Consider the following 23,087-nt stretch of genomic DNA (forward strand, 5'->3'; position numbering starts at 1 on the left):
TCGCCGCTGGGGTCAAGCTAACGGTCAATGTCTGACTTCCGCTGGGCCGTTTCAAAATAAAAGCGTCTAATCTGTCCTCCCCAATAGTAATGTTCATGAAAGATAACCTTTATGACATGTAATATATTGTTAGATATGTTATTGAAATTGTATAGACAAGCATATATCTTCTATATCTGGGTATTTTGTTGCTTTTACTGCAATCAAAAAAACACAAACAGGTTAAACATATACAAATAACTCAAGTAATCATTTATGCCCGTTATTTGTTGCTTTTTTCAAGCATAATTCATAATAATAATTCAGTTGATGTATTATTAGTATATTAGTGTATCAAAGAGCTAGTAACCACGTTAAGAATCAAAATACAATAATTTTTAAAAATCTATTTGCTCATGCGTTTTGCAGTTTGCAAGCTGCTTGTATATTTTTGCGCAATTTTCTCAGCTTCCTGCCTCTTTAAAACAATTTATTACTTTAATCATATTGGTATTTTACCATTATCCACAAGACCTCAAATGTACTTTTGTGAGTGTTATGATATTGTTTTTGGGCTATTCTTGTGTAGCTGCTTGAATGTTTTTTCTTGTGTAGGTCTTGTTCGCTTTATGTTCATCTGTTCATAATATCGCCATTTTTAAAAAAGTCTATTCTTTATATTAAACCACACTTTGCACATGATTTTATCTTTTTCCTTCTTGTGTTTGGGTGCTTTATTATTTTAAGATATGAGATGTCTAATATGAATCATTTTTTGCCTCTCATTTCACAGGCTCATCTATCTCCAGTTTTGGATCCTCTGCAATTTTATTAGCAATGCATGTAAAAATAATAATTAATAAAATATTATAAGGATGTGTCTAGGTTAAATCTACAATAATATTGGATTCATTTTCAACCAATCTATTGTTATTTTTCTATTTAGCAATGTATTTTCCCTCTTTTACTGTTTCATGGTAACATCAGAAATTGTCTTTCTTTTATGTTGAAGGTGAAGCCACCCCAGCAGAGCTTCTCTTCTGTCTGCTTTCCTCTGGCTTCATGCTGATTTCGAAGAGAATCCCTCAAACACAGGAAGCCGGTTGGCTGCACACAGAGAGATTAGGGCTGGGTCTCTCCTCAGTGAGCGAGGATACAGTGATGATAACACACAATTCCTGACTGAACTGTCCGACCGACATCAGCCTGCACGGCTGGTGTTTACACAAAGCACCTCGGTGGGCAGACAGGTGAAACGAGGGCAGACGCCAGCCTGGATCCACATGAATGTGTGCACATTGACCTACAATGTTCACACTGGCAAGCATGGGTGTGGCAGATGAGGGTTGCTGTGTCTGGACAGTTGACGCTTTAGGAGAAATATGAAGGATTTTTTTGCTACAATAATTTCCAGAGGTGATTACTATCTTACTAATAGACAAGTTAAAACTCAGTGCAGTCTTGCAGGTTGTACTAAAAACTCTAATTTCTGCAAACCTTACTCAGTTTGTTGATGTCGTTCAATCACGGCTCTGCGTCTTTATCTCAAGCCATTCTGCAGCTGCACCAATAGTCATAAATCCTTTAAGAGCGCTACATGCCGTCATGCTCTGAATGCTGTCTAACAAAGCAAAAGCAAAAGGCAGGATGTCAGTTAATTGCCACCATAGTACAGTGAAAGGTCCAAACAGAGAAAGACAATCTGCAGCTTGAACAAACTTTACCAAGACATGCAAATAAAAAGACAGGAGGAACCAGTAGGGCAGGCTAGAGGGGAGCAACAAAGCTGAGGGAGAAAATGCAGAGAACTTTTCATTCAATGTATTTTACTTAGCAGGCAAACACAAAGTAGTCTGTAAATGAAAAGTCAAAGAAAATCTGAAAACATGCATTTATATATTTAGAATTAACAACCCAAGCTTTCAATGACTTGCCAAGCATTGTCCAATCCATCATCTGAACATGGAAAGAGTATAATACAATATACACTCTGTGTTATGGACACCAAACACTACAACCTTAACCCCCTCTACCCCACTCGAGTCTGGGGTGGAGGTTTCCGTAAGATCAGAGATACAAAACATTTAATCACTGTCATAATTAATGATTTGGAGACAGAGAACTGCAACTTCAGTCCTCAAAAACCATTATTCTGCTTCTTTTAGATGTTCACAGATGTTCTACATACAGTCTGGCTGATTTTTGCACTCAAAAAATGAGCTAAAGTTTGCATAATTTCCTCCTGCTTCACAATTAAGCACTTTTTGTGTTGTCTATATCATTAAATCCAATTCAAACACAATGCAGTTTTTGGTTGCAACATGACAAAATGGGGAAAAGTTCAATATTTATGACTATAACAGTGTAAAACATGACAAACGCTTAGTAAATTAGTCTCAAAATGAAGACACCAGAAATCAAACGCGAGCATTCAGCAGATAACAAATGTAAACTCTGCTCCTTGTGTTTTTTGTGATTAGTGTCATCTTATGTCTGGGATGTTAGTTTTGCCCACAGAACAGGTGACATTTATCAATCCAATATTTCACAGCAACAGCCTCGAGTGGTGGCAGTGAGATCCAGGGTTCATTGGAGTTCAAAGCTGGTCTCACTGATCATTCAAGTATTTACCGCCACCTGGTGGATGTTTGACATCACTGCATCCACTGAATTAATTATCTTTTTTTTTAAAGATTCATATCTAAGATGCTAGTTTGCAATATTTATTAGGTAGAAATTGCATCTTAAAGTTGTCCACTTAGCTTTTTTTTTTTTTTTTTGTGAATTGTTACAGGAGGTTGTTGGGATAACGTCAAATGTCAAAAGTGAATCTGAAACAGATATACAAGGTTTGTCTTGTGTCCCTTTAAATTGTTTGCACAAACTTCAAAAAGGCAGCAAAGAAAAAAATGAAAACCCACCACATAGGTATTTTACATCTTTATTTTAAACCCAGTCCCTGAAACACAACTACCCACAGGGAGCCAATAATGCTTTTAAACTTGCAGCAACTCATCACCAAATTCCTAATATAAATATGAACATTTAATAAAAAAGTTTTCATTGCAAGTCGTGTTAAGAACATTTAAGTGTTACACTTCTTGTACAAAAGAAAAAAAGTAGCTTTCAAAATCCAGTGTCGGCACAAAGAGTCAGTTTTTCAGTTTATTATTACACCCATATTAATCTTCCACGGGTTTTTTTTTTTCCCTTGACAAGACATTTGTTTGCCTCGGTTGAAGCAAATTTCATTAATATAAAAATGTAAAAAAGTTAAGTCATAAAAACCTTAATGAAAAACCACAAGTGCTCAGTTTGTTCTTCAAAGAGGACCTTCAATTGTAACAGAACAGGATCTACAGCTGCACAGGTGCATCTGAAAACATCACCCAGGAGTTTAAATAGTTAACCAAAAATGACTAAACTTGTCTAATTAATCTACATAGTAAACATGGTTCAACTGAAATACTGAAATAAACTTTTAAAGGGGCAGTTTTGTGGGGGTTTTTGGTGAGATTGAAGGTTTTCCTCAAACACAAATCAAATAATGAAGGCAACACTCCTGGTATGTTTTTGATGAGGGAATAACATTCTAACATAATGTAAAGCCCCCCAAAAAAATTAAAAGTCAATTTGAGATAATACCGCCCCTTCAATGGTATTCTAATTTACTGAGATGCACCTGCAGCATCATCCATAACGAATCCCTGAATCAGGAGATCCAAACAGTGCAATAATATAGCTACATTTACAGGACTATATGCCTGTATAACAGATGATAAAAAAATGAAACATAATTATTAAATACAAAACCGTTACCTGTGTTCTTTGTTTGATTTACACCTCTCGTTAATTAATTATTATATCGACTACTTTCCTTCAGTAAAATGATAATTCTCAGGACAGCTCATCCCAATTATTCCAACAAAACCATTCAAATAAAAGTAGGCAATATATTTTAAAGTTTGCTCTTCTTATGGCAGCAAGGATGCTAAACTCCAGCACCCTAGTTAAGTTTTTCCGTTCAGTTTAGTAAAAAATCTGGCGTCGGGTAACCAAACAGCTGGAAGTCGCCGTGGTATCGTGCATAAAGACGCCTGATGTCCCGCTTGCTGATCCCTGAGAAGTAGTGCTCCACCTTGGTCCTGTTGTAGCGCGTGATGCCCGGAGGGATGGCCGGGTACGCCACCAGCTGGTGGATGCCGGCCGCTCTCAGGATGAACGCCGCGTCGTGCTCCAGGGTCTCGTGGTGCCCGACCACGCTGTAGTTTATCTCGCACGGCGCGCACAGCTCAGCGTACGTCACCCAGTGGATGATGTGCTCCCCAAACTGCCGGTCCATCCGCCGGCGGCCCTCGGCGTCTCCCAGATAACGGACAAAGTCCTCAAAGTGCAGGCCGGAGGCGGCCAGGTCGCTCTCGCGGTGGATCTTGCGGTATTTGCGTATGATGGCTGGCGCAATGTCGTGCTTGTACCAGGGTTCGAAGCGCGGGTTCTTCACAAATTTGTCCTTGAACGCAGAAATGAGGCGTTCGAAGGGATCTCTCACGATGAAGAACTTAAAGTAAGAGTTTAATCTGGTGAAGCAGACAGCAAGGATTAAGAAGTAAATTTGAAAAACTCCCACGAGAGATAAAACGTGCACAAAAACGAAACGTAAAATGCAGGAAATCATTCAGAGGACAATCCAGGTTCAATCACTGTTGTGTCATAAATTCTCCAACTATTTATAACGTCTTCACCTGCCTTGCATGAATTTTATATGTATATCCTTTTTCTGACTGATACCTTTGTGAAATTAAATCCTCTTGTTCTAATCTCTCCACAAACTGACTTTCACTGAAAGACGCAAATGAGAGTATTCCAGCTAGGAATGATCAATTGATTAATCAGATTAATGGATTCTTGAAATAATCATCAACTAATTCAGTAATCAATCGATCATTGACTGCAGAATACAGACTAAAAGAGAAAGGTCATTTTCTGAAAGACCCCCAACATTATCAGAGCAGTAATTAGACCCAAACTAAACATTTTGGATTCAAGATAAAATCACCTTCATTTGTAAAGGTTTTACCCAAAACATTTACATAGTTTGAGCTTCATATATGTTCTTACCTTCAAAAACGTTGAAGGTAAGAAAATGTTTATTTTTGCTATTTAAAGTGAATTTAGTCATCTTTTTTATTTTAATGCATTTCTAATATCATATAAAAAGGCATAAGTAGTTAATTGAAAAATCTATAAAATGTGACAATTTATTAAAACAACTGATCGTTTTAATAAACAATCGTTAGTTGCAGCCCTGATTTCAGGAAGTTTAATAGAGGCATGTAAAATTGCACTTGCAGGAAAAAAGATTGTCTGCTCTACGCTATTTACACACAAAAAACAGAACCAACCTTTGAGTTATTTCCTGCGGGGAGAATGACGATAGGCGGGGCAGGCCGTTTTTGTCGTGGTCATGAACGAGGTTTTCTGGGATTTCCTCCACGCTGGGAAAACCTCCTGCGGCGGTAAGACAAAGCAGAAACTTCCCAAGCTTCAAGCTACTTTAAAGTTCAGCTTTATGCATTTAAATTTACTGTAACTCCAGTAAATGTCAGTCCATGCCGTACTCACCATTGAGCACAATAAGCACCTTCTTCCACTGTGTGTTCCCCACTTTAGGCGTCTGGCAGAACAAGATCTGGCGCTTGTCGCAGACAAAGATGCGGTCCAGAACGAACTTGCTGATCGAGACGTGAGTTAAATTCCTCAGGCTGCTGTTCTTACACACGGCTGAAAGATGCTCGATTCGGCTCTCGGAGATCGCCTGCCAATCTGACACAGTGGCCGCGACTGAGGGCTGAGAGAGTCACACAAGAACTGCCATCACTGATGGACTGAATTTCATAACCACTTTTCTTGCAACTAGGAAAGAGGCAAAATAAATAAATAAATATCTGAAATAAATTGCTCACCTGATGTGATGGTGTTTGATTTTGCTTTAATGCGCTCGGCACAGATGCCGGTTTCACCTCCTTTGTGACTCCCACACTCCAACTCTGAGCAGGTCGCTTCTTATAACCTAGGAAAGCACAAACAAATGTTAAGCTGAACAAAAGAGGAAAATAGATTTAAAAATGTTCATATATTGAAAGAAAGGTGGATTAAGATGCAAGTAGCCTTGAAATTTACAAAGTAGCAAAGAGAAAATTAAAAAGTACAATAAGAACAAAAATATATATCCAAAAGTTTTGAGTTTAAAAAATTTGTTTGACAAACAGGTAGAATGAACAAAATGTTGCACATCTAATATTTAATTTGACAATCTTTAGCCTTAATCATAGTAACCATTCTCTGTGCCTTATGAGCTTCTGCAATGTCTCCTGATTGTTTTCCATCCGGTGTTACCTGATTTGTTTTTTCCACCAAGATACAGTACCGATGATCGGTATCTTACCTTCAATAGTTTTAAAGCTGATGAATTTACTGACAAACATGAGGACGAGCAGGACCCAGCCACAAGCCCCGAGGAGCAGCCAGTGGTGCCGCATGATGCGCACATCAGCCCACGGCCGTGGAAAGCAGAAGTTCGCACCTGGACAGATTGACAACACGCAAAATGAGACGCCTGAAACATGACGCCATCATGTGAAAGATGATTCAACGAGGTGTCAACGCGAAAATCACTAAGCGGTACAAATTTCTATAGAATATTAGCATTTGTAGCTCCAGTAGTTTATACATAAATGCTTTAATTGGCTAGCTAGGTGTCTAGCCAGTTAGCAAGCCACGCCTGCTCGTCCCTGACATCCCGCAAATCTTAGTTCATCTCTGTGGGGTTCATAAAATGTGACAAAGCAGCTAGTGAGCCAGGAAAGCATTTCCTCTTACCTTTATGTTGACTTATAGAGAGCGCACAGCTAACTTAAATGAGCAGTAAACATTAGCCATTGCTATCGAAGCTAATGTGTTTTTCACTCCATCCGATCCAAGCGCAGGCTAAATGAACAGCTCCTCCCAGCGACGGGATCGCGTCACTGCACCCTATACTTGCCGTCTGTTTTTCGTTCCAGATGCTCGAGACTCGCATGAACGTGTTCATGTGAGAAGCTGCAGAGATGAAGTCGATAGATGGATAAACACTCAGTGAACTTAAATTAATTTTGAGAAGGCTTAAAAACATTTTCGTTTTGCGGCCTGATGACCCTTGATTCCCAAACTGATGCAAAACAGGATCAGTTTCTCACTTGAAAATTGTAACTTTTTAATATATTTATATTTTCACATTTGAATTTTTCTATTTAAATATTTTTATGTCTATATTTTTAGCTTTTTTCCCCACTGGACTGTGATGAAATTTCCACAAGAAATGACTATTAAAACATTCTTTAGATCAGTTTTCTAATCTTAAGTTGCAAACAATTTTTCCTACAAATAAACAACCAATAGAAGAAAATGTCTTATTGTCCCTCATGCTCTTGTTTTTATGGGTCTGACAAAACTCTAGTAAGACAGATTTAAAATTTTATGTTTTTATTGTGAGATTTGAGAAAATTCAGTCAATAAAGTTTCAGGTCATTTTTATAAAGAAATGCATTTGGACTTTTCACCATGTTCCTTATTATTAGAACAAATAAGTGACAAGAATGAGCTCAACAAAAAGACAAAGACAAGCTTTTTTTTTTATTTTTCCATTTATTCCACAAATTTAATTTTCATCAACGTTGACAGTCTGCAGACCTGTTGAAAAATGAAGAAGAAACAAATTATTATTGAACATCTGTATTGTTTGTACCGACGCTTCAGAGTCAGAGGCCTGGGGATTTTACCTTTGCATGTGGTGACAGGAACGTATGTGACCAGGGTGTAGAGTTTGTTGGGAGAGTCCTCATCCTCATTACGCTTCCTGGAAAGCCGTACGCGCATCCTGTACGGCACGTTCCTGCACAACACATCAGGAGAAGGCGACTCAACAGCTGCTTCAAGTGCCAAACTAGCTAGAATAAAAGCTCACAGGTGTCATCTGTTTGCACTACGTCCAAGTTCAGTTTTGTGAACATCTTGATTTTCTTATCAGAAGCAAAAGCCCAATTACATTATATTACATAAGGCCAGAGCCTCCAAGAATGTATTTAAAAAACAAAACAACAGTGGAAAATTCACATGTTTTTCTTGATGTTAAGCATATTAATTTCCTTTTTGTTTATTAGTGGAAATCACACTGGCTGACTGACCTGATCCCCTTGCTCCACACTGCTTTGTTGAGGCGAGTGTCGATGCGGACATCGGGAGTTCCCATCTCCTTCATGGCGAACTTGCGGATCTCGTTGATGGCCCGGGGAGCCCTCTTCTTGAAACCCCTGCATGAGACATTCCAGCCACATTGACAGCGGAAAGGAGGACAAAATTAAATTCACATCATTGAATTGTTTACATGAACATTTACAGTTTATCAGAAATTACTAAATATAACTTATAATATAGCTTTTGTTCTCTGTGCACAACCAAGAATATTAATCAGTGATGGACCTCTGTGTAAACAGACAGAAAAACACGTTTCAGCCCTTATTTAGAAGGAATCAATACACTGAAGTATTTTGACTTATCCTAATGTTAAAAACATATGCCAAATATGAAGTTTCATTCACCTGGCTTGATGAGAAAGATTTCACAAATTAAACAGAAGTTCCACTTAAAATGTTGTGTTTTTCCGCAGTACTCACACTCCATGAATGCGCTTGTGGATATTGATGGTGTACTCTCTGGTCACCACCTCGTTAATGGCTGAACGACCCTTCTTTTTCTCTCCTTTCTTGGTTGGGGCCATCTGGAGAACATTAATAATACTTTACAGTACCGATTTAGTTGATTTCTGAAACAAATGCTATAACTGCAAAGCAGCTTCAGCCTCAACTAGCATCGATCTTACACAGAAAACCGCCGCGTCAGCATAGATTTGGCAAACTATAACATTATTTCAAATAATATATAAATTAGTTTAACTAAACTGAAAACGTAAGATTTTGATGGAGGACAAATTCTGTTTCTAAAATAGTTACCGTACTTAGATTAGCCACGCTAGCTGAAGCTACATCTCCCGACCCCCTGCTACATCTCATCGTTATAACTACTAAATCATACGTTCAACGATTTAAAACACAATGTAGCCGTTTATATTATTCCTTATATACGTACTTATGACGCTAAAGCGTAATATTTTTGCTTATAAAACACAGGATGGTGATGGATTGTAGATGGTTTTGATCCCGATAAACATACTCACCTCGGCTCGTAGCTGAGGCGGAAGTCGGAAGGACGGACCAAAATGAGAGCGGAGCAGTTGAAGGAAATGGGTCCGTTGGAAATAAAATACACTAGAAACAAATAGATGAATAGAGGTTCCTAATGATTTAGAGTCAACCCGCAAGCTTTTAATGGCAAATAATGACATCGATAAATACATATACAAACATGTGAAACAACAACTTAAAGTTAAGGAAATAAATCAATTATAATTTACTAATTTAATAACCAGAAGACAATCAAGGACTTTTGCAACTGGAACTAACCCATTTCCCCTTTGTGGAAGGACGAACAGTGTTCTTATAAATTAAATATAACCATTTGCTTTATTTACTGTCTGAATAACATTCTAACTTGTTTCTTTTGACTGAAAAGAGAACTATAGTGCCTCAAATATTTTTGTTCAGATTAAATAAACTCTAATCTAGATTCTGGAGCGAACTTGTTTCACTAGCATATATTAATATAACTGCTGCTCTTTACATCACTACACATTTATAAATTACTCTTTTCATAAAGCAGGACCATAAGCTGGACAGTTTTTTTATGTCAGGGAAGGGGTGCCTTTTTAATTCCGATCCTATTTATTAATTATTTGAATATTTTTACTGTCCATCTTTGTATTAACAGGATATTCCTGGACATAGAGCAGTCGTAAATATTTAAAAAATATATATATAATGTACATCGTAGAGGACAGAAATCATAACATGTAAAGTAACTTGAAACAAAAATGATATTAACACGTTGTTCTAAAAGCCGAAGAGCGCAGAGCTGCCATCTGGTGGACATAGAAGGTAACTACAAACGTAACTGAATCCTGTAGCAAGTGATTTTGGTCAGCCAGCTGCTGACACAACCATCCTCTTAAATAACCTGAATGAAATTCCCAAAATTGACTGAAACATTTTCAAAGGCTTCAGGTCTTAAATTAAATTTAAACAAATTTGAAATGTTGCCTCTAAAAGACTATCCTAAAGCTGCTGCTTTTAACATTCCTATTTAATCCATCTGCATATAAAAATTAATCCGATTTAGAACGTCTGAATATTTGAGAGAAACTTAAAAAAAATTAAATCTTATTTAAATAAATGGACACACAGATTTTTATGTATTCTGGGAATATTTCCCAACAAAAATATTAAGTATTTTCAGGCTTATCTATCCTACATATACATCAATAAGCCAATTCAGCAATTAAATCTATCAACAGGATGGATTTTTACTTTATATGGAAACTTCAATTTGCTATTGACGATTATCTTGGGCAAGTTTTTCAATCACAAATGTGGTTTTCTTAAAACAAAACCATCCTTACCCATTTTTCAGAAGAAACTCTGCTGCCTCTTCTGATCCCTAAAATTCATGGACAAACAACAAGATGCAGATCTTTATCATATGATAAACAATAATGTGTTCTCTTTGTTTTCTTCTTCCGTCGCTTCTATATGTTTGGAAGCAATCTGGGACCTATTTTTCAGGTTTGAGTATATCTCATAGCAACACCATGTTTGTTCTATGATATTAATTAAAAAACAAAAAACAAAAAAAGGAAAATAAAACACATGACAAACAAATAGACGTATATTGGTTCTGAATGCTTTCGAGTCAACTAGAAGCATGTTTTGGCCAATAATGACATTGATCAATACATATAAAAAACAACTACTTAAAGTTAAGGAAATATATCAATTGTAATTGTCAAATTTAACAACTCGAAAACAAACAAGGCACTTCTTTTTTTCCAGAACTTTTCTATTTCCGAGAAAACCAAAAGCTGAAAAATGTTTTACGCTACTGATATTTTCATAATTTTATTTTTTATGCCATCAGAATGGGAGGAGGAGAGGTGAGCAGAAAATAATGATTGGTTAAATGAAGGACCCGAAAGGAAAACTTGAGAAAGGGCACAAGAAAAGGCAGGAAGGAAAGGAAGGATTGGAAGATTCTCAACAATAGTTTTTTTTTTTTCCCCAGCAGGAGGTTATTTCACCATGAGTGAAATACAAACCAAGAAATACTCATCAGAATATAAAGAAATAGCTCCTACATATGGCAGGAGAAAATTGGAAGGTTGGCCTCAAGGCATGAGGAAAAGTACAAGACACGCATTTTCAGCTCTTCAGACTTTGTCCCGATTTAACCACAGCAAAAGGACGTAATTCTACATTTATTTTACAATAAAAAACAAGTCAGCATCACACCAAATGTCATTACTTGTACATCACACAGAAAAAGTGTTTGCTCGCGTTCACGTGTGCAGTCTCAACACTACAACCGGATCTGTCCTCATCTTCATGATGTCGGATTTAACGGCAATCCTGAAACAAAGGTGGTGCAAGGGTGAAGTCGCACTGAATCCAAGGCGATCCACCGAGCCGACACGGCCTGCCCCATTCACATCCTCACTGATTATTCGCTAAGCATCAGGCTTTTTCCTAGAGGGGATTTCCTTTTCTGTGGGTTGACAAGGAAACTGGACATGGCAGTGTTTGCCTGCTAGTGCTTTCCACACTCTTCAGTTCAAGTCATGGAGTCACTGCCAAGCCATTCATTTCAGCTATTTTAAGCACATTATACTGTTTATACAGACTAACAGAATAGTTTGGCAGTGCTTTTTAGTAAGTTCATTCAAGTCTCTGCAGGATGTGGATTTTTACCCTCATCAAATCTGCTCATTTGTTACGACCATGAAATGTTCCGTATTTTCACGACTGGACAGTCAGTTTTGTACAAAGCAAAGAAGCTGGAAGAAAAAATAATCCCCGAAGATCTAACCATTTTAATGCATATTTATAGCAACCAATGCAGAACATACAAAAACAAACGAGTAACTTCAGCTTGTTAGTCGGGGGAAGATCTGTAAATTAAAAATCACTTTTCAAACAGCACAAAAAAATGAATTAGACATATTTAATACAGAGTACACGTCTTGGGCTCACCAGCAGGGGGTCCTAGAGTATTTTCACATGGTCATGCCCTCTTATTACTAAAGAGGGCTCTTATGTAAAGAAAAGTGAGTAGAGTTCAGATAAAGACTGATAATGTGTTTTACTCTCAGGACACGCAAACCTCTGGTTGAGCTGCGCTCAGCTTGCTGCTGCCCGTTTCTGCAGCCTCACCTGCCGGAGCCGACCCGCCCTCTGACCTCTCCGGGGCGGAGGTCTGACCCGCCATGGTCCTTCTGAAGAGACGGATGCTCATCTGGAGCAGCTCATTGTCCACCACAGGTGTAGTCGGGTACTGCTTCGTTTGACCCTATTGAAAGGAAGATATATATATATTTTTTTCCACACGCATAACATTTTATTAGTTAATAGTGAAGGAGCATTTAGTTACCTTTTCGTTTTTCAACAGCTGCCGGCGAATGGCAAAGTCCCTGCGAGCGCATAGCGCCTTGCAGCAGGGCCCCAGGTTGCTCAGCAGACCGGCCCGCTCCACCCGCCTGTTCAGGGCGGCCATGTTCAGCGCTCCCAGGTCGTGCTCAAAGAGCTTGTCAGCATCTGATATGAGACAAACAAGAACGTAATCAATGACAAAATCATTTAAAATCAGGAGCAAATCAATATAAAATAATTTGAAAGAATAAAATAGTAAAATAATAGAACAAAAACATCTCCTTTCCCCACTTTGTTTTCCCAGTTTTAAGTAGATTGAGCTAAATAATGACCATCAAGAAAATCTTTACTTTATTCACCAATATATTTCATCTGGAAAAATTGATTATGCCATTATGGAGTCACATTGCCTTGCTTACAAACTGTTTGTTTCATTGCTTTGTTACTACATAATTTATATTTACCTAATTTATGAGCTTTTTCCCCCAATATCAAATAAATCTTAGAACTATTATTTCTGAATTCAAAACTTTAAACTTAAAAATGAATAAACATTTTCCAAACTCTGTATGGAATTGGATGCATATAGAAAAAAAAGCAAAAGAGCAGCACCATCAATCAATGATTTTCAGAAAATCTAAACACACCTTTGGGATCGTCCAGCTCCGACTTGCAAACCTCTTTGACTTGTTCCAAGAGTTCTGGGCCTGCGAGGCGTTTGGAAATTCCTGCCCTCAGCAGGACGGCGCCCGGAGTGAAGCGCAGCAAAGCTGCACCCGCAGCGCGCGGCTCCTGCTTCTGTTTGGGCATCAAGCTGGACCAGTCCACATCGATCACGTCCAGAGGACCTGTGCACATGTGCGAGGTAAAATAGTTGTGTGAGATTACTTCAAAAATGACCGCAGAAGGGAGAAAAAGTACCATCACCATACCTGTGATTTTCTCCTCCTCCTGTTGATCCTCCTTTTTCTGGCTGTCGGCCAGAATTTCATCCAGCTCATCGTCGCTGATGGGTTCATACTCCTCTCCAACAGAAGCGATGGACTGCTCATCTTCTTTACCATCATCCTCTCCTAGAAAAATAATCCATTTTAATTCACATGAAGAAATGCAGGAGATCCGGGTTTTTTGTCTCGTCTTCTCACCGTCGATGCTTTCTGTCTTCTCCGGCTCACGCTGATCTCCAGCTGGATGGTGACTGTTGCTGGATTTCTCTGGCTCTGGAGAGTTGAAGGCTTCTCGTGGGAGCAGAGGCTCAAAGTCGCTCCTCATCAGGTCACCTCTCGCATCTCCTCTCGCTGCAGCTCTCAGGTCGGCGTGCGGCGGCAGGTCCATCATCACTCTCTCCCGTTCTCGGTCGGCACCTCGGTCACCCCGGTCACGTTCCCTCTCGCGCTCGTGCTGCTGGATGAGGCCCTCCGGGAGCAGCCGCTCGCGCTCCCGGATGTCCCTCTCGCCCCTTGGCAGCGGTTCCCGGCCGGGACGCATCAGCAAGGGGTCGCGACCCCTGCTCGGCCAGTCCCTGGGTTCCTGTTCCCAGTCTCTCTGGGGCTGGACAGGCTGCTGGAGGTGCAGCGGCGGAGGTTGCTGCTGGTTCTGCTGGGGCCGGAAGTCCTTACGATCTCGCTCTCGCTCGAAAGGCTCCCGTTCTCGACTGTCGTAGGAGCCGGCTCGCGACCTTGACCTGCCCTGCCGCTCAGAGTCCGGAGAGCTGCGCCTGGAGCTGTGGCTGCGGGAATCCTGACGGTCTGCAAAACAAGTCAGATTGGAGAAAATTAGGGTTGTTTCGTCTTAATTACTGCTAGTCTTTCAATAAATTGTTAGTCCAGCTAAGAATTAATTATTTACTAAATTAGCTGGCAATATTTCAACAATTAATTCATCACAATTAATCTGATTAATGGCTTCAGGCAGGTTATGAATCCTGACCTGAAGAGGTGCTCCGGCTGGGCTCCCCTCTCCGCAGCTGATCGATTCTGGATTTCCTCTCGCCCCCAGGAGGATCGCCCACCATCGGCCGCTCTCTCTCTCTCTCCCGCTCTCTGTCCCGGTCTCTGGAGTTGGAGCCCTGCAGCCGGCCGCGGCGCAGGCGGGGACCCTGAGGGTCGTCCAGGTGGGCTGACTCGCTGGAAGGCGAGCGCGGGCGGCGAGACGACGCCCGGCTCTGGTTGCTGCCCATGCTGCTGCTACGCGCCGGCTCTGGCGGAGGTTTCCGCAGCAGCGGCTGGGACATGAGCGGCTGCGGCGTCAGAGTCTGCAGCAGCATGGGCGGGTCCGGGGAGAGCAGCGGAGCGATGGGTGTCGCGCCCACCCTGTCCCGGTCTCGGCCCATCCTGTGCCCGGCCACCCTCCTCAGAGGTTCGGAGGGAGTCCTCTCAGCAGGTTGGGGCGGAGCTTGTGTATCCACAGCTCCACCTCTGTCTGACTCCTCCTCATCGGACCAATCGCTGAAGTTGTTTGTTTTGGAATGTGGGGAGCGCTCCGTGTTTGTGGTGGCGACTCCGTGACGATCTGGCCTCATGGACAGCGGTGGCGTCCGGGGGCCTCTCTTCCTTTTGCTGGACGCCGCCTGGACGGCCGTCTCCTCCTCTGACACGTCAGACTCCCCGCCTGGCGACCGTTTCCTCTTCCTCTCATGTCCCTTCTTCTTGGCTCCTTTTCTCGGCGAATGTAAAGGTGGAGGAACGTCTGCAGACAGGTTAGCTGGAGGCTCTGTGGGAGCAAGAGCGCCCCCTACAGGAATATCCTCTTCCTTACGTCCTTTTTTCACGCCCTTCTTCTGCGTCTTCGTCTTCTTTTTGCCTTCCTCGTGAGACTGTGCGGTGGCGTCTTCGCTGCCCACGGGAGTCGCTGCAGGTGGAGGCGGTGGAGTGGATTCTCTTTGGTCTCGGACTCGGCCGCGTGAGTCTGACGTAGCGTCAGGGAGGTACTCCCCCCGCCTCTCGCCTCCTCGGCCTCGATCTGCACGCGTCTCCAGCTCGTCGTGGCAGCCGCGCGCGTCCCGCTTGTCCCTGGCTCCTCGGCGCTCCTCGTCTTTCCAGTAAGCGGCCTTTTCGCTCGACGCGACGCTTCGTGGCGGCGATCGAGACAAGCGGTCCTGAGGCCTCACCACCTGGCTCAGCAGACGGTGCTTATCCCCGCCTGCACACAAAACATGTAGACGGGGAGAAATGCTAGAAATTAAACACCTTATTTTAGGGGTGTAAACTACATATTTACAGACGGGTAGAAACGTCTTGGCCCCCCGATAAAGACATATCGGGGGGACAAATAAAACATTTATTCTGTTTCTTAAGTTCTGCTGGGATTTCAGCTTCTTTTTCCTTAACTGAATAAATTAACACATAAATTAACTATGACATTTTTCAGAGCGGTTTGTACCGCTGCAGTAAAAGCTGCATTCATTTCAAGGCTTTTCAGGGATTTTTTACCAAGAACGCCAGCAAATGGTCGCGTCTGATTGGCTGATAAACAGAAGGGCGTATTTGCCTTACACAAGCAAATCAAACAGGAGTGTGTCCTTGTCAAAAAGATTTTCCCTACTGTCAGATGGAGGCAGACACACAGGGCTGGGGAGGAGGGGCTGCGGGTGGAGCTTGGCCTGCCCGCGGCCGGTCAGGCGCTCACTTTTGTCCTCGCCACTATTGTAGCCGTCGCTGTCCGCCGGGCTGAAGTCCCGCGCCGTTCGCTTGGGCAAAGGCTGGGGGCTGGGGCTGCTCTCCACCCGCAGTCTTTTACGACTGCAGAGAGGCAATGAGAACAGAACAATTGTGAGGCGTAGGCATGAATTTTTATTTCAGAACATAATTTTAAAGTGCCATGCTGCAGCATAACGAATGCTGAAGCCCAGGAAATATCATTTTTATCATTTCACCTATAAAATTTGCTAATGTAAAATTACAAAATTTGAATTTCCAAATAATTTTTTAGGTATTTATCCCATTGTGCTTTTTAGATTACACGTCATAATCAAAATTAACATTCTTGTACTTTGTAGATATATACAATGCAAAAGCACAAAATCTTACCAAGTCTGTTTGGTCTCATTTTAAATGCAAAACTTGTTTTAAGTAAAAAATTATTCAATATTCATTATTAAAAGTACCAGTTCCACTGGCAGATTGTTCACTTTTAACAAGGCATTTTTCCAGGTTTCAAGTAAACAATCTGCCAGTGGAACAAACACTTTTGATCAATTTTAATATATTTAATTTAAGATGTTGCTCAAAAGTTACTTTTCAGTAAGTTTTGTCATATTCCAAGTGTAGATAAAAATACTTGGCAAGTTTTTGTGTTATTAGACCATTAAAATGTAATTATATTTATTTATTGTATTCATCAGATTAAGCAGAGTAAAGGAGACAGATGAAGACGTGCCTCATCTTCCGCTCGTCCCTGCTGTCCTCTCTCCTGTCCCGCCTCTCTTCCCTCCCTCTCTCTCGCTCCTCCCATTCTCGCTGCCTCTCCCGCTCCCTCTGTTCTCTCTCTCTTTCCCTCTCTTTCCTTTCCCTCTCTCTCTCGCGCTCCTCCCTCTCTCTCTCTCGTTCCCTCTCTTCTCGCTCCCTCTCTCGCTCCCTCTCTCGCTCTCGTTCCTCTCTCTCCCGCTCTCTCTCTCTTTCCCGTTCTCGCTCCCTCTCTCGCTCTCTCTCCCTGGCCCGCTCCCTCTCTGCCTCTCTTTCTTTCTCTCTCTCCTTCTCTCGCTCCTTCTCTTTCTCCCTCTCTCGCTCCCTGTCTCTCTCCCGCTCTCTCTCTCGCTCCCTCTCGCGGGCCCTGTCGTCCCGTCTGTCCTCCCCTCGGTCCGTCCTCCGCTCATCCCTTTCTGACTCCTCAGATCTCCTCTGATATCTGTTTGGAGAACCTGAAAAAAAGAAGGACAAATCAATATTTTCTCCCACCTATGCAAAAGGTCATGAAGAAAAAGAAGGTAGAAGGAAAGAAAGAGATAAACTGCAGCTATTGAAAAGTTATTGCAGATAGGAAAAGAGAAATTAAGAAAGAAACACTTGAAACACATCAGATTTATTTCTTGATCTGAATTACTTAAATAGATGAAGTTTTTAAAATTAAATTCCTATCAATAATAAGCGTAGGCTGAGTATGAATAGCAGACGATTATTTCCAGACATCCTTTCACAGCGTCGCCCACCTCTGTCTCGGTTGTCACGATGATCCCTCTCTCCGTGCCCCCCCCTCCGGTCGTAGGACGAGTCTCTGGCGTGGTCTCTCCGGTCGCTCTCGTAGCGGTCCCGATCCGAGGCCCTGTCCGAGCCTCTCTCGTTGCCGCTCCGCTCCGCGCTCCGGTCCCGGGCCGTGCTGCTCCGCGACTCCCAGTTGTCATAGCCGCTGTCCAGCTGGGAGCTGCGGGAGTTTCTGTTGGAGCCTGGTGCAAGAAAAAAAAAAACAATGTAATTCAGGGTTTTTGGAGGTTTCGCCAACTCAAATTTAAGACTTTTTCAGATCATTCATATCAGTCGATGTCAATAATTATCAATTTCTTGTTTTAAATATCTGAATACTACCAAAGACTTTCCTCTGCTTACATCTCCCAAAATGCTGTATGATTGTGGATCAGTTACTGTTACTGATTTGTTGCCCAGGCTTTCTACTTAGCAAAGATATATTAGCAGCTATTTAGCGATAGCCTCAGTCGTCTCCAGTTAAAATGCAGTGAGTGAAGATGTCGGAGTGTCTCAAACATTTGACTGACAGAAAAGTCAAAAATAAACTCTAATATTGCTGCCAAAATGAAATTTAAGACCAGTGATTAATGTATTTAAGACCAACTCACTTTTTAAAATGAGTTTAAGATATTTTAAAGGCATAATTTTGTGGACATCCTGGAAATGAAGGAAGTGAACCATATGATGAGGTTTGCATTTTGTGAGACCTTTATCAGAGGCTTCGTTGGCACGCCCCCTTCCTCTGCCGTTCCTCTCAGCTCTGTCCAGCTTGCTCTCTGTCCTCCCGCCATCATCCCGTCCGTGACCTCGCCCGTAAGCCCTGTCGTCCGGAGGCGGCTCCTCCTTCCTGTAGGCGTCGCTCCGCTCCTTTTCCCTCCCACGCTCCTTCTCTCGTTCGCGGTCGCGGCGTTCCAGCGACTCCCGACTGGAGCGAGTCTCCGCCTTGATCTCTCTGGAGTCCTTCAAATCCCTGCCGTCTCGGTTGTCACGGGAATCTCGGGTTGCTTCTCTCGCTCGCTCACGAGCGTCACGTCGCTCTCGAGTCTCTCGATCATCTCGAACTTCAGAGTCGTAGTCACGATCGTCGCGATCCTTCTCCCGTTTGCTGCGGCTCTCTGTTTACAGACAAAACACAGAAGTTTAAGAGGAAATTCTAACTGCAGCTGAATTCATCAGTGGAGTCTTGAGATATGCCAGAAAAAGCAAAAGATACCATCTCTGTGGTCGTGTCTGCGCTCCTGGATGGGCGGGGTCCGTTCTCGGTCGCCGCGACTTCGCTCTCTGCCCCTGGAGTGGTGGCGGGCGGGGCTGGACCTGTCGGACCGCCGGTGTGGGGAGGAGGCGTCGTGAGAGGCGGGAGGCGATCGGGAGCGACGAGAGTGGAGAGGCGAAGAAGCAGTAACCTGCACCGCGGACTTCCGGTGGTAGGAGGGGGAGGAGGAGCGGCGGCGCCGAGGGGAGGGGGAGAGGCGATGGGCGGAGGAGCCCGACTGGGATGAGGGGGAGTGGTGGCGAGGGGAAGTGGGGCTGCGTTGGTGGCGCAGCGGGGAAGGAGACCTGCAGCGACAAAACCAATCCTTCATCACTACTGTGTTTCAATAATAGATCGGGGAAAGTAGGAAGAGCACTTTCAGCACTTTAAGATACAATTTCAAACTTCTCCACTTTGGAGGTAAAACCAATTTAAAGGGATGATAAAAAGAGGACCTGGACAAACCTTTGAGGGGGGAAGGCTAGAGACGAGGCTTTATGGGAAGCTTTGGGAGAAGCTGACTTCTTCCTAGGTGGAGGCGAAGCGTCTCTGGAGGGAGACGACACGCTGCCCGAATGCTCCTCTGACGTCAGCGCACGCTTGGCCTTGTGGGAACTCTCTGAACGATCCCTAAAAAAACAAAAGAAGGAAAGTAATTAAAAATGATGATAAAATCTATTTTGTTTAACAAATCTGGTAAATTAAATGTGGGTTTACAAACATGTGGCCCAATTTTTTTTGCATCATCTTGGATTGCTCGGCATTTAAAACACAAAAAATTTGGGTTGTTCTGGAAAATTGGAACAAAATCAAACAGCTTGGCAAATGTACAAAGTATTCAGTGGAGGCAGCATCATGTTTGGAAAGTTTAGTAGAAAAAAACTTTAACGAAGTCCCATTTTTCTTCCATGTCACCTTTCTGCACCAATTTAAGTTGGTATTTAACATAAAACAAAAAAATTAATATATGTTTTCATAAATTATGGGCAAAGGAGAGAATAAGAAGACTTTGGTTGCCACAGCTGACCTGCGTTTCTCCTTCTTCTCTTTGTGTTTTTCCGTATCTCTGCCCCGATCTTTCCCTTCCTTCTGCTTCTCCTCGGTCTTCTCCTTGTTTTTGTGTTTGCCTTTATGCTTCTTCCCGATCACAGGAATGTCCAGCGGGACAGGAGGAGGAGGACTTGGCGTGCGGGGGCCTTTTTTCTTGCTGTGGCTTGCTTTTGTTGGCCTAACAAGACATAAACTCCATATTTACATAAAAAACATAGCTTTCTGCGATTTCAACTGAAGTTTAGTTCCTGCAAGGAGGACAAAACCGTCTTCTCAAAGATTCCTCCGTACCTGGCCGTTTCTGAAACAGCTAACGCCAGTGCTAACTTCTTCTCCTTCTTCCCAGACCCCACTCCTTTGACTCCACTCTTGTGTTTCGGAGAGCTGCTGGACTTTCTGGACACGGGCGACTCTTTGGAGCTCAGCAGCTCATCAGAGACCTGATGGACGGAAAGGATCAAATCAAGAACCACGGTAACAACCACGCTGCGTCTGAGTCTTTGAGAAATCTGCCGCCTCTTACCTTCGGTAAACCCGTGCTTCTGGTTTTGGCGGGGGTCTCGTCTTTCTTGATGACGATATCTTCTCTCTTGTCCAGGTTCTCCTGCTCCAGCTGCATCAGTTCTCGCTGAATTTTCTGCCGCTTCATCTCGAGGGACAACTCGTAGTCGTAGTCACCGATATCAGAATCTGAACGTCAAATGAGAGGAGATAAATGTTTAGTGCACAGAAACACACCAGGTATAGCATTTATGAGCCATAACAACATTCTGTATTATTATTGTTGAGATAATGCACCTTCACGATTAGTTTCCCACTCTGCAGGTTCTTCTTCACTAGCCGGGGTACGCTCCTTTGTGATCTTTATGTCCTCCTTCTCTCTGTGTCGCCCTCTAGAGGGATCTCTCTGCTATTAAAAGCAAAACTTACAAATCACTCAAAGTACGTTTATAAACCGTTCTATTGATTGTTTTTGATTAATCTGGGCTTAAAACAACATCTTATGGTTCATTATTGCTAGAAAAACACTCTGCAGCAGAACTTACTCTCACTGTGGGGGATGTAGGCTCGTCTAGGTCTCGCTTTAGGTTTTCTGGGTCAACATCCTGTCTTTTATTCTTCATCCTCTCCCGCAGGTCACCTGTTGGCCTCTCGGTTGTCCTGCTCGCACAAACAGATGTGCTGAGCGTTTGGTTTGATGCGGGCAGAAAGAGGCTCTAATCTAATCTGCCTGCAGGTCTTACCGGCTGAAGGTGAATCCTTTGCTCCGTGGCTGAGTTCCATGTGTGTAGCGGCAAGTGTTGCCGTAACTGCAGGTACCGGTTTTCAGCCAATTTCTGCAGTGACTCTGAAAAGAACGCACGTGTTAACCTGAGGACTTTAATTTTTCCAGACTAAAATGAGAAAAGGTCCCATTCAAAGGCATACTATTTGGTGATACATTAAATATAAAACCACATATGGATAACCGGATTTATGGATGACACATACATCAGCAGCATTACTCCCGGTGCTGGGACCGAGTCTCTCAAACACGCTGGGCCGGCGAGAGGGGGCGGCGGGGTTGTTGGTGCTGCTGGTTGTGGCGCTGCTGCTGCTCCCGCTGTCCGAAATGGTTTTTGAATTCTCCACTGTCACCTTCCGCCTGATCTTGGACATTCTGCAGGACTGGGAAAGATTGCAGTACGAATAAGACTGTTGGTTTGAGCCAATTTTTATGTCGGACTCGCATTTTTAGTCCCAAAATGAATCAACTGTCAACATGGTGCACTTTGCAAAAAAATTTAAATATCATATAGATTAAAGGACAAGATGCTTTGATGAATTATCAAAAACTCAGCAGTACATGGAAGGAAGGAAATAAATATATATATATATAAACTGTTTTATTAGTTTTGTGTTTTCACAAACAAGCAAAGGAAAAAATGAACTGTCACTGCATTCTGTCACATTCACATTATATCACGTCAAATTCCAATTTTTCTGAACGGTGGCCGAGTTTTTTGTCTTACTGCTGTTGATTTTGTGACACAACAAAAGACATTCCAGTAGACCTGGTTTTAATATTTCCATAAGTCATGCAGATGGAGGCGGTGAGGAAAACAGCAATGAATAAGCAACAGATGCATCAACGCAGCTCAAACAAGTTAGAATTAATGCTGCAAAGCCTAAGGTTTTCGAGTCAGCTTGTATCTAAACATTTAGTCATAATACTGCACAATATTCTCATTTAAACTGTATGAGAATTTATTGGAACTATTAAGCGGTTTCAAAGCCATAGCTTTTGACTGGTTCATCCGGGAAGATCCTAGCAAATTAAGGCTAATGCTAACATTAGCATGGGCCCTGGAGCAATTTGCAGCAGAATACAGGCTAATAATGAGGATGTAGAAACTAGGTCTCACCCAGGATATTGTTTCGGTGTCGCATCTACTTTAGACTAGTCAGCGGAGTGAGCGCTTGTTAAGATAACAAGGCTTAATCTCTCAAATCAAAGGCGGAGGCTGCCCTGACAGGCGACATGTTGGCGGAGAGTCGCTCAACGTTCTTCTTCTATGGTATTGTCAGAGGAACTCTGCAAGTGGTTGAATCAATACCGCCTCTACCGACGTCCTAAAGCGTTCACTATTCTGCTGATGAGAGAAAAACAGTCTTAATCTAAGAATTCAGACAAAAGAAGAAAATATTTTTTTCTAAGATTTAAGTCTGAACTCTTAAAAAAATATAGAAATTTCCACTTTCATCTAAAAATCCTGATTTTAATCTCAGAGTGACTGCAGCAATCCCTATAATTTGTGCACCTTTTTCAACAACCATTTCACCTTCCACTCAATTTACCATTTATTTTTTGCTGCAGCATTTCAGACAGTTTTCTCTAAAACGACCCTTTGTATGAATGAGTGTTGAGCAACTGACAAGGCAGAAAACATAACATGCTTATTAAAAATCCCTCAGAAAATTTACAAATATTTTTCTTTACATTTCTCATGAAAAACA

At 42.3% G+C, this 23,087-nt stretch overlaps 3 protein-coding genes across 4 annotated transcripts; all 3 read right to left on the minus strand.

Moving 5' to 3' along the window:
• Window positions 1–2,904: 2,904 nt before the first annotated feature.
• chst10 (carbohydrate sulfotransferase 10) lies at window positions 2,905–6,959 on the minus strand. Its single transcript, XM_055059673.1, has 6 exons — window positions 6,859–6,959; window positions 6,425–6,562; window positions 5,943–6,049; window positions 5,602–5,827; window positions 5,382–5,487; window positions 2,905–4,556 (listed from the first exon to the last, which is right to left on the minus strand). The coding sequence occupies exons 2-6, from the start codon at window positions 6,516–6,518 to the stop codon at window positions 4,004–4,006; spliced, it is 1,086 nt and encodes a 361-aa protein (XP_054915648.1). The 5' UTR covers window positions 6,519–6,562; window positions 6,859–6,959; the 3' UTR covers window positions 2,905–4,003.
• A 685-nt stretch (window positions 6,960–7,644) lies between these two features.
• On the minus strand, window positions 7,645–9,330 carry rpl31 (ribosomal protein L31). Its single transcript, XM_055059674.1, has 5 exons — window positions 9,251–9,330; window positions 8,691–8,794; window positions 8,202–8,327; window positions 7,797–7,909; window positions 7,645–7,707 (listed from the first exon to the last, which is right to left on the minus strand). The coding sequence occupies exons 2-5, from the start codon at window positions 8,792–8,794 to the stop codon at window positions 7,676–7,678; spliced, it is 375 nt and encodes a 124-aa protein (XP_054915649.1). The 5' UTR covers window positions 9,251–9,330; the 3' UTR covers window positions 7,645–7,675.
• Window positions 9,331–11,425: 2,095 nt separating this feature from the next.
• zc3h13 (zinc finger CCCH-type containing 13) lies at window positions 11,426–22,629 on the minus strand. 2 transcript variants are annotated; one of them, XM_055059678.1, is made up of 20 exons: window positions 22,496–22,629; window positions 21,582–21,758; window positions 21,335–21,438; window positions 21,137–21,251; window positions 20,889–21,000; window positions 20,614–20,780; window positions 20,382–20,530; window positions 20,068–20,268; window positions 19,506–19,670; window positions 19,002–19,345; window positions 18,496–18,903; window positions 17,755–17,988; window positions 16,986–17,466; window positions 16,236–16,348; window positions 14,538–15,749; window positions 13,754–14,356; window positions 13,541–13,681; window positions 13,256–13,456; window positions 12,610–12,773; window positions 11,426–12,528 (listed from the first exon to the last, which is right to left on the minus strand). In XM_055059678.1, the coding sequence occupies exons 2-20, from the start codon at window positions 21,747–21,749 to the stop codon at window positions 12,328–12,330; spliced, it is 5,283 nt and encodes a 1,760-aa protein (XP_054915653.1). In that variant the 5' UTR covers window positions 21,750–21,758; window positions 22,496–22,629; the 3' UTR covers window positions 11,426–12,327. The 2 variants fall into 2 exon arrangements, with proteins under 2 accessions (XP_054915653.1, XP_054915652.1); XM_055059677.1 differs by having other exon boundaries at window positions 16,152–16,348.
• Window positions 22,630–23,087: the final 458 nt, after the last annotated feature.

The sequence above is a fragment of the Poeciliopsis prolifica genome, unplaced genomic scaffold, assembly GCF_027474105.1.
Source record: "Poeciliopsis prolifica strain line A6 unplaced genomic scaffold, Auburn_PproV2 SCAFFOLD055, whole genome shotgun sequence".
Classification (NCBI taxonomy): domain Eukaryota; kingdom Metazoa; phylum Chordata; class Actinopteri; order Cyprinodontiformes; family Poeciliidae; genus Poeciliopsis; species Poeciliopsis prolifica.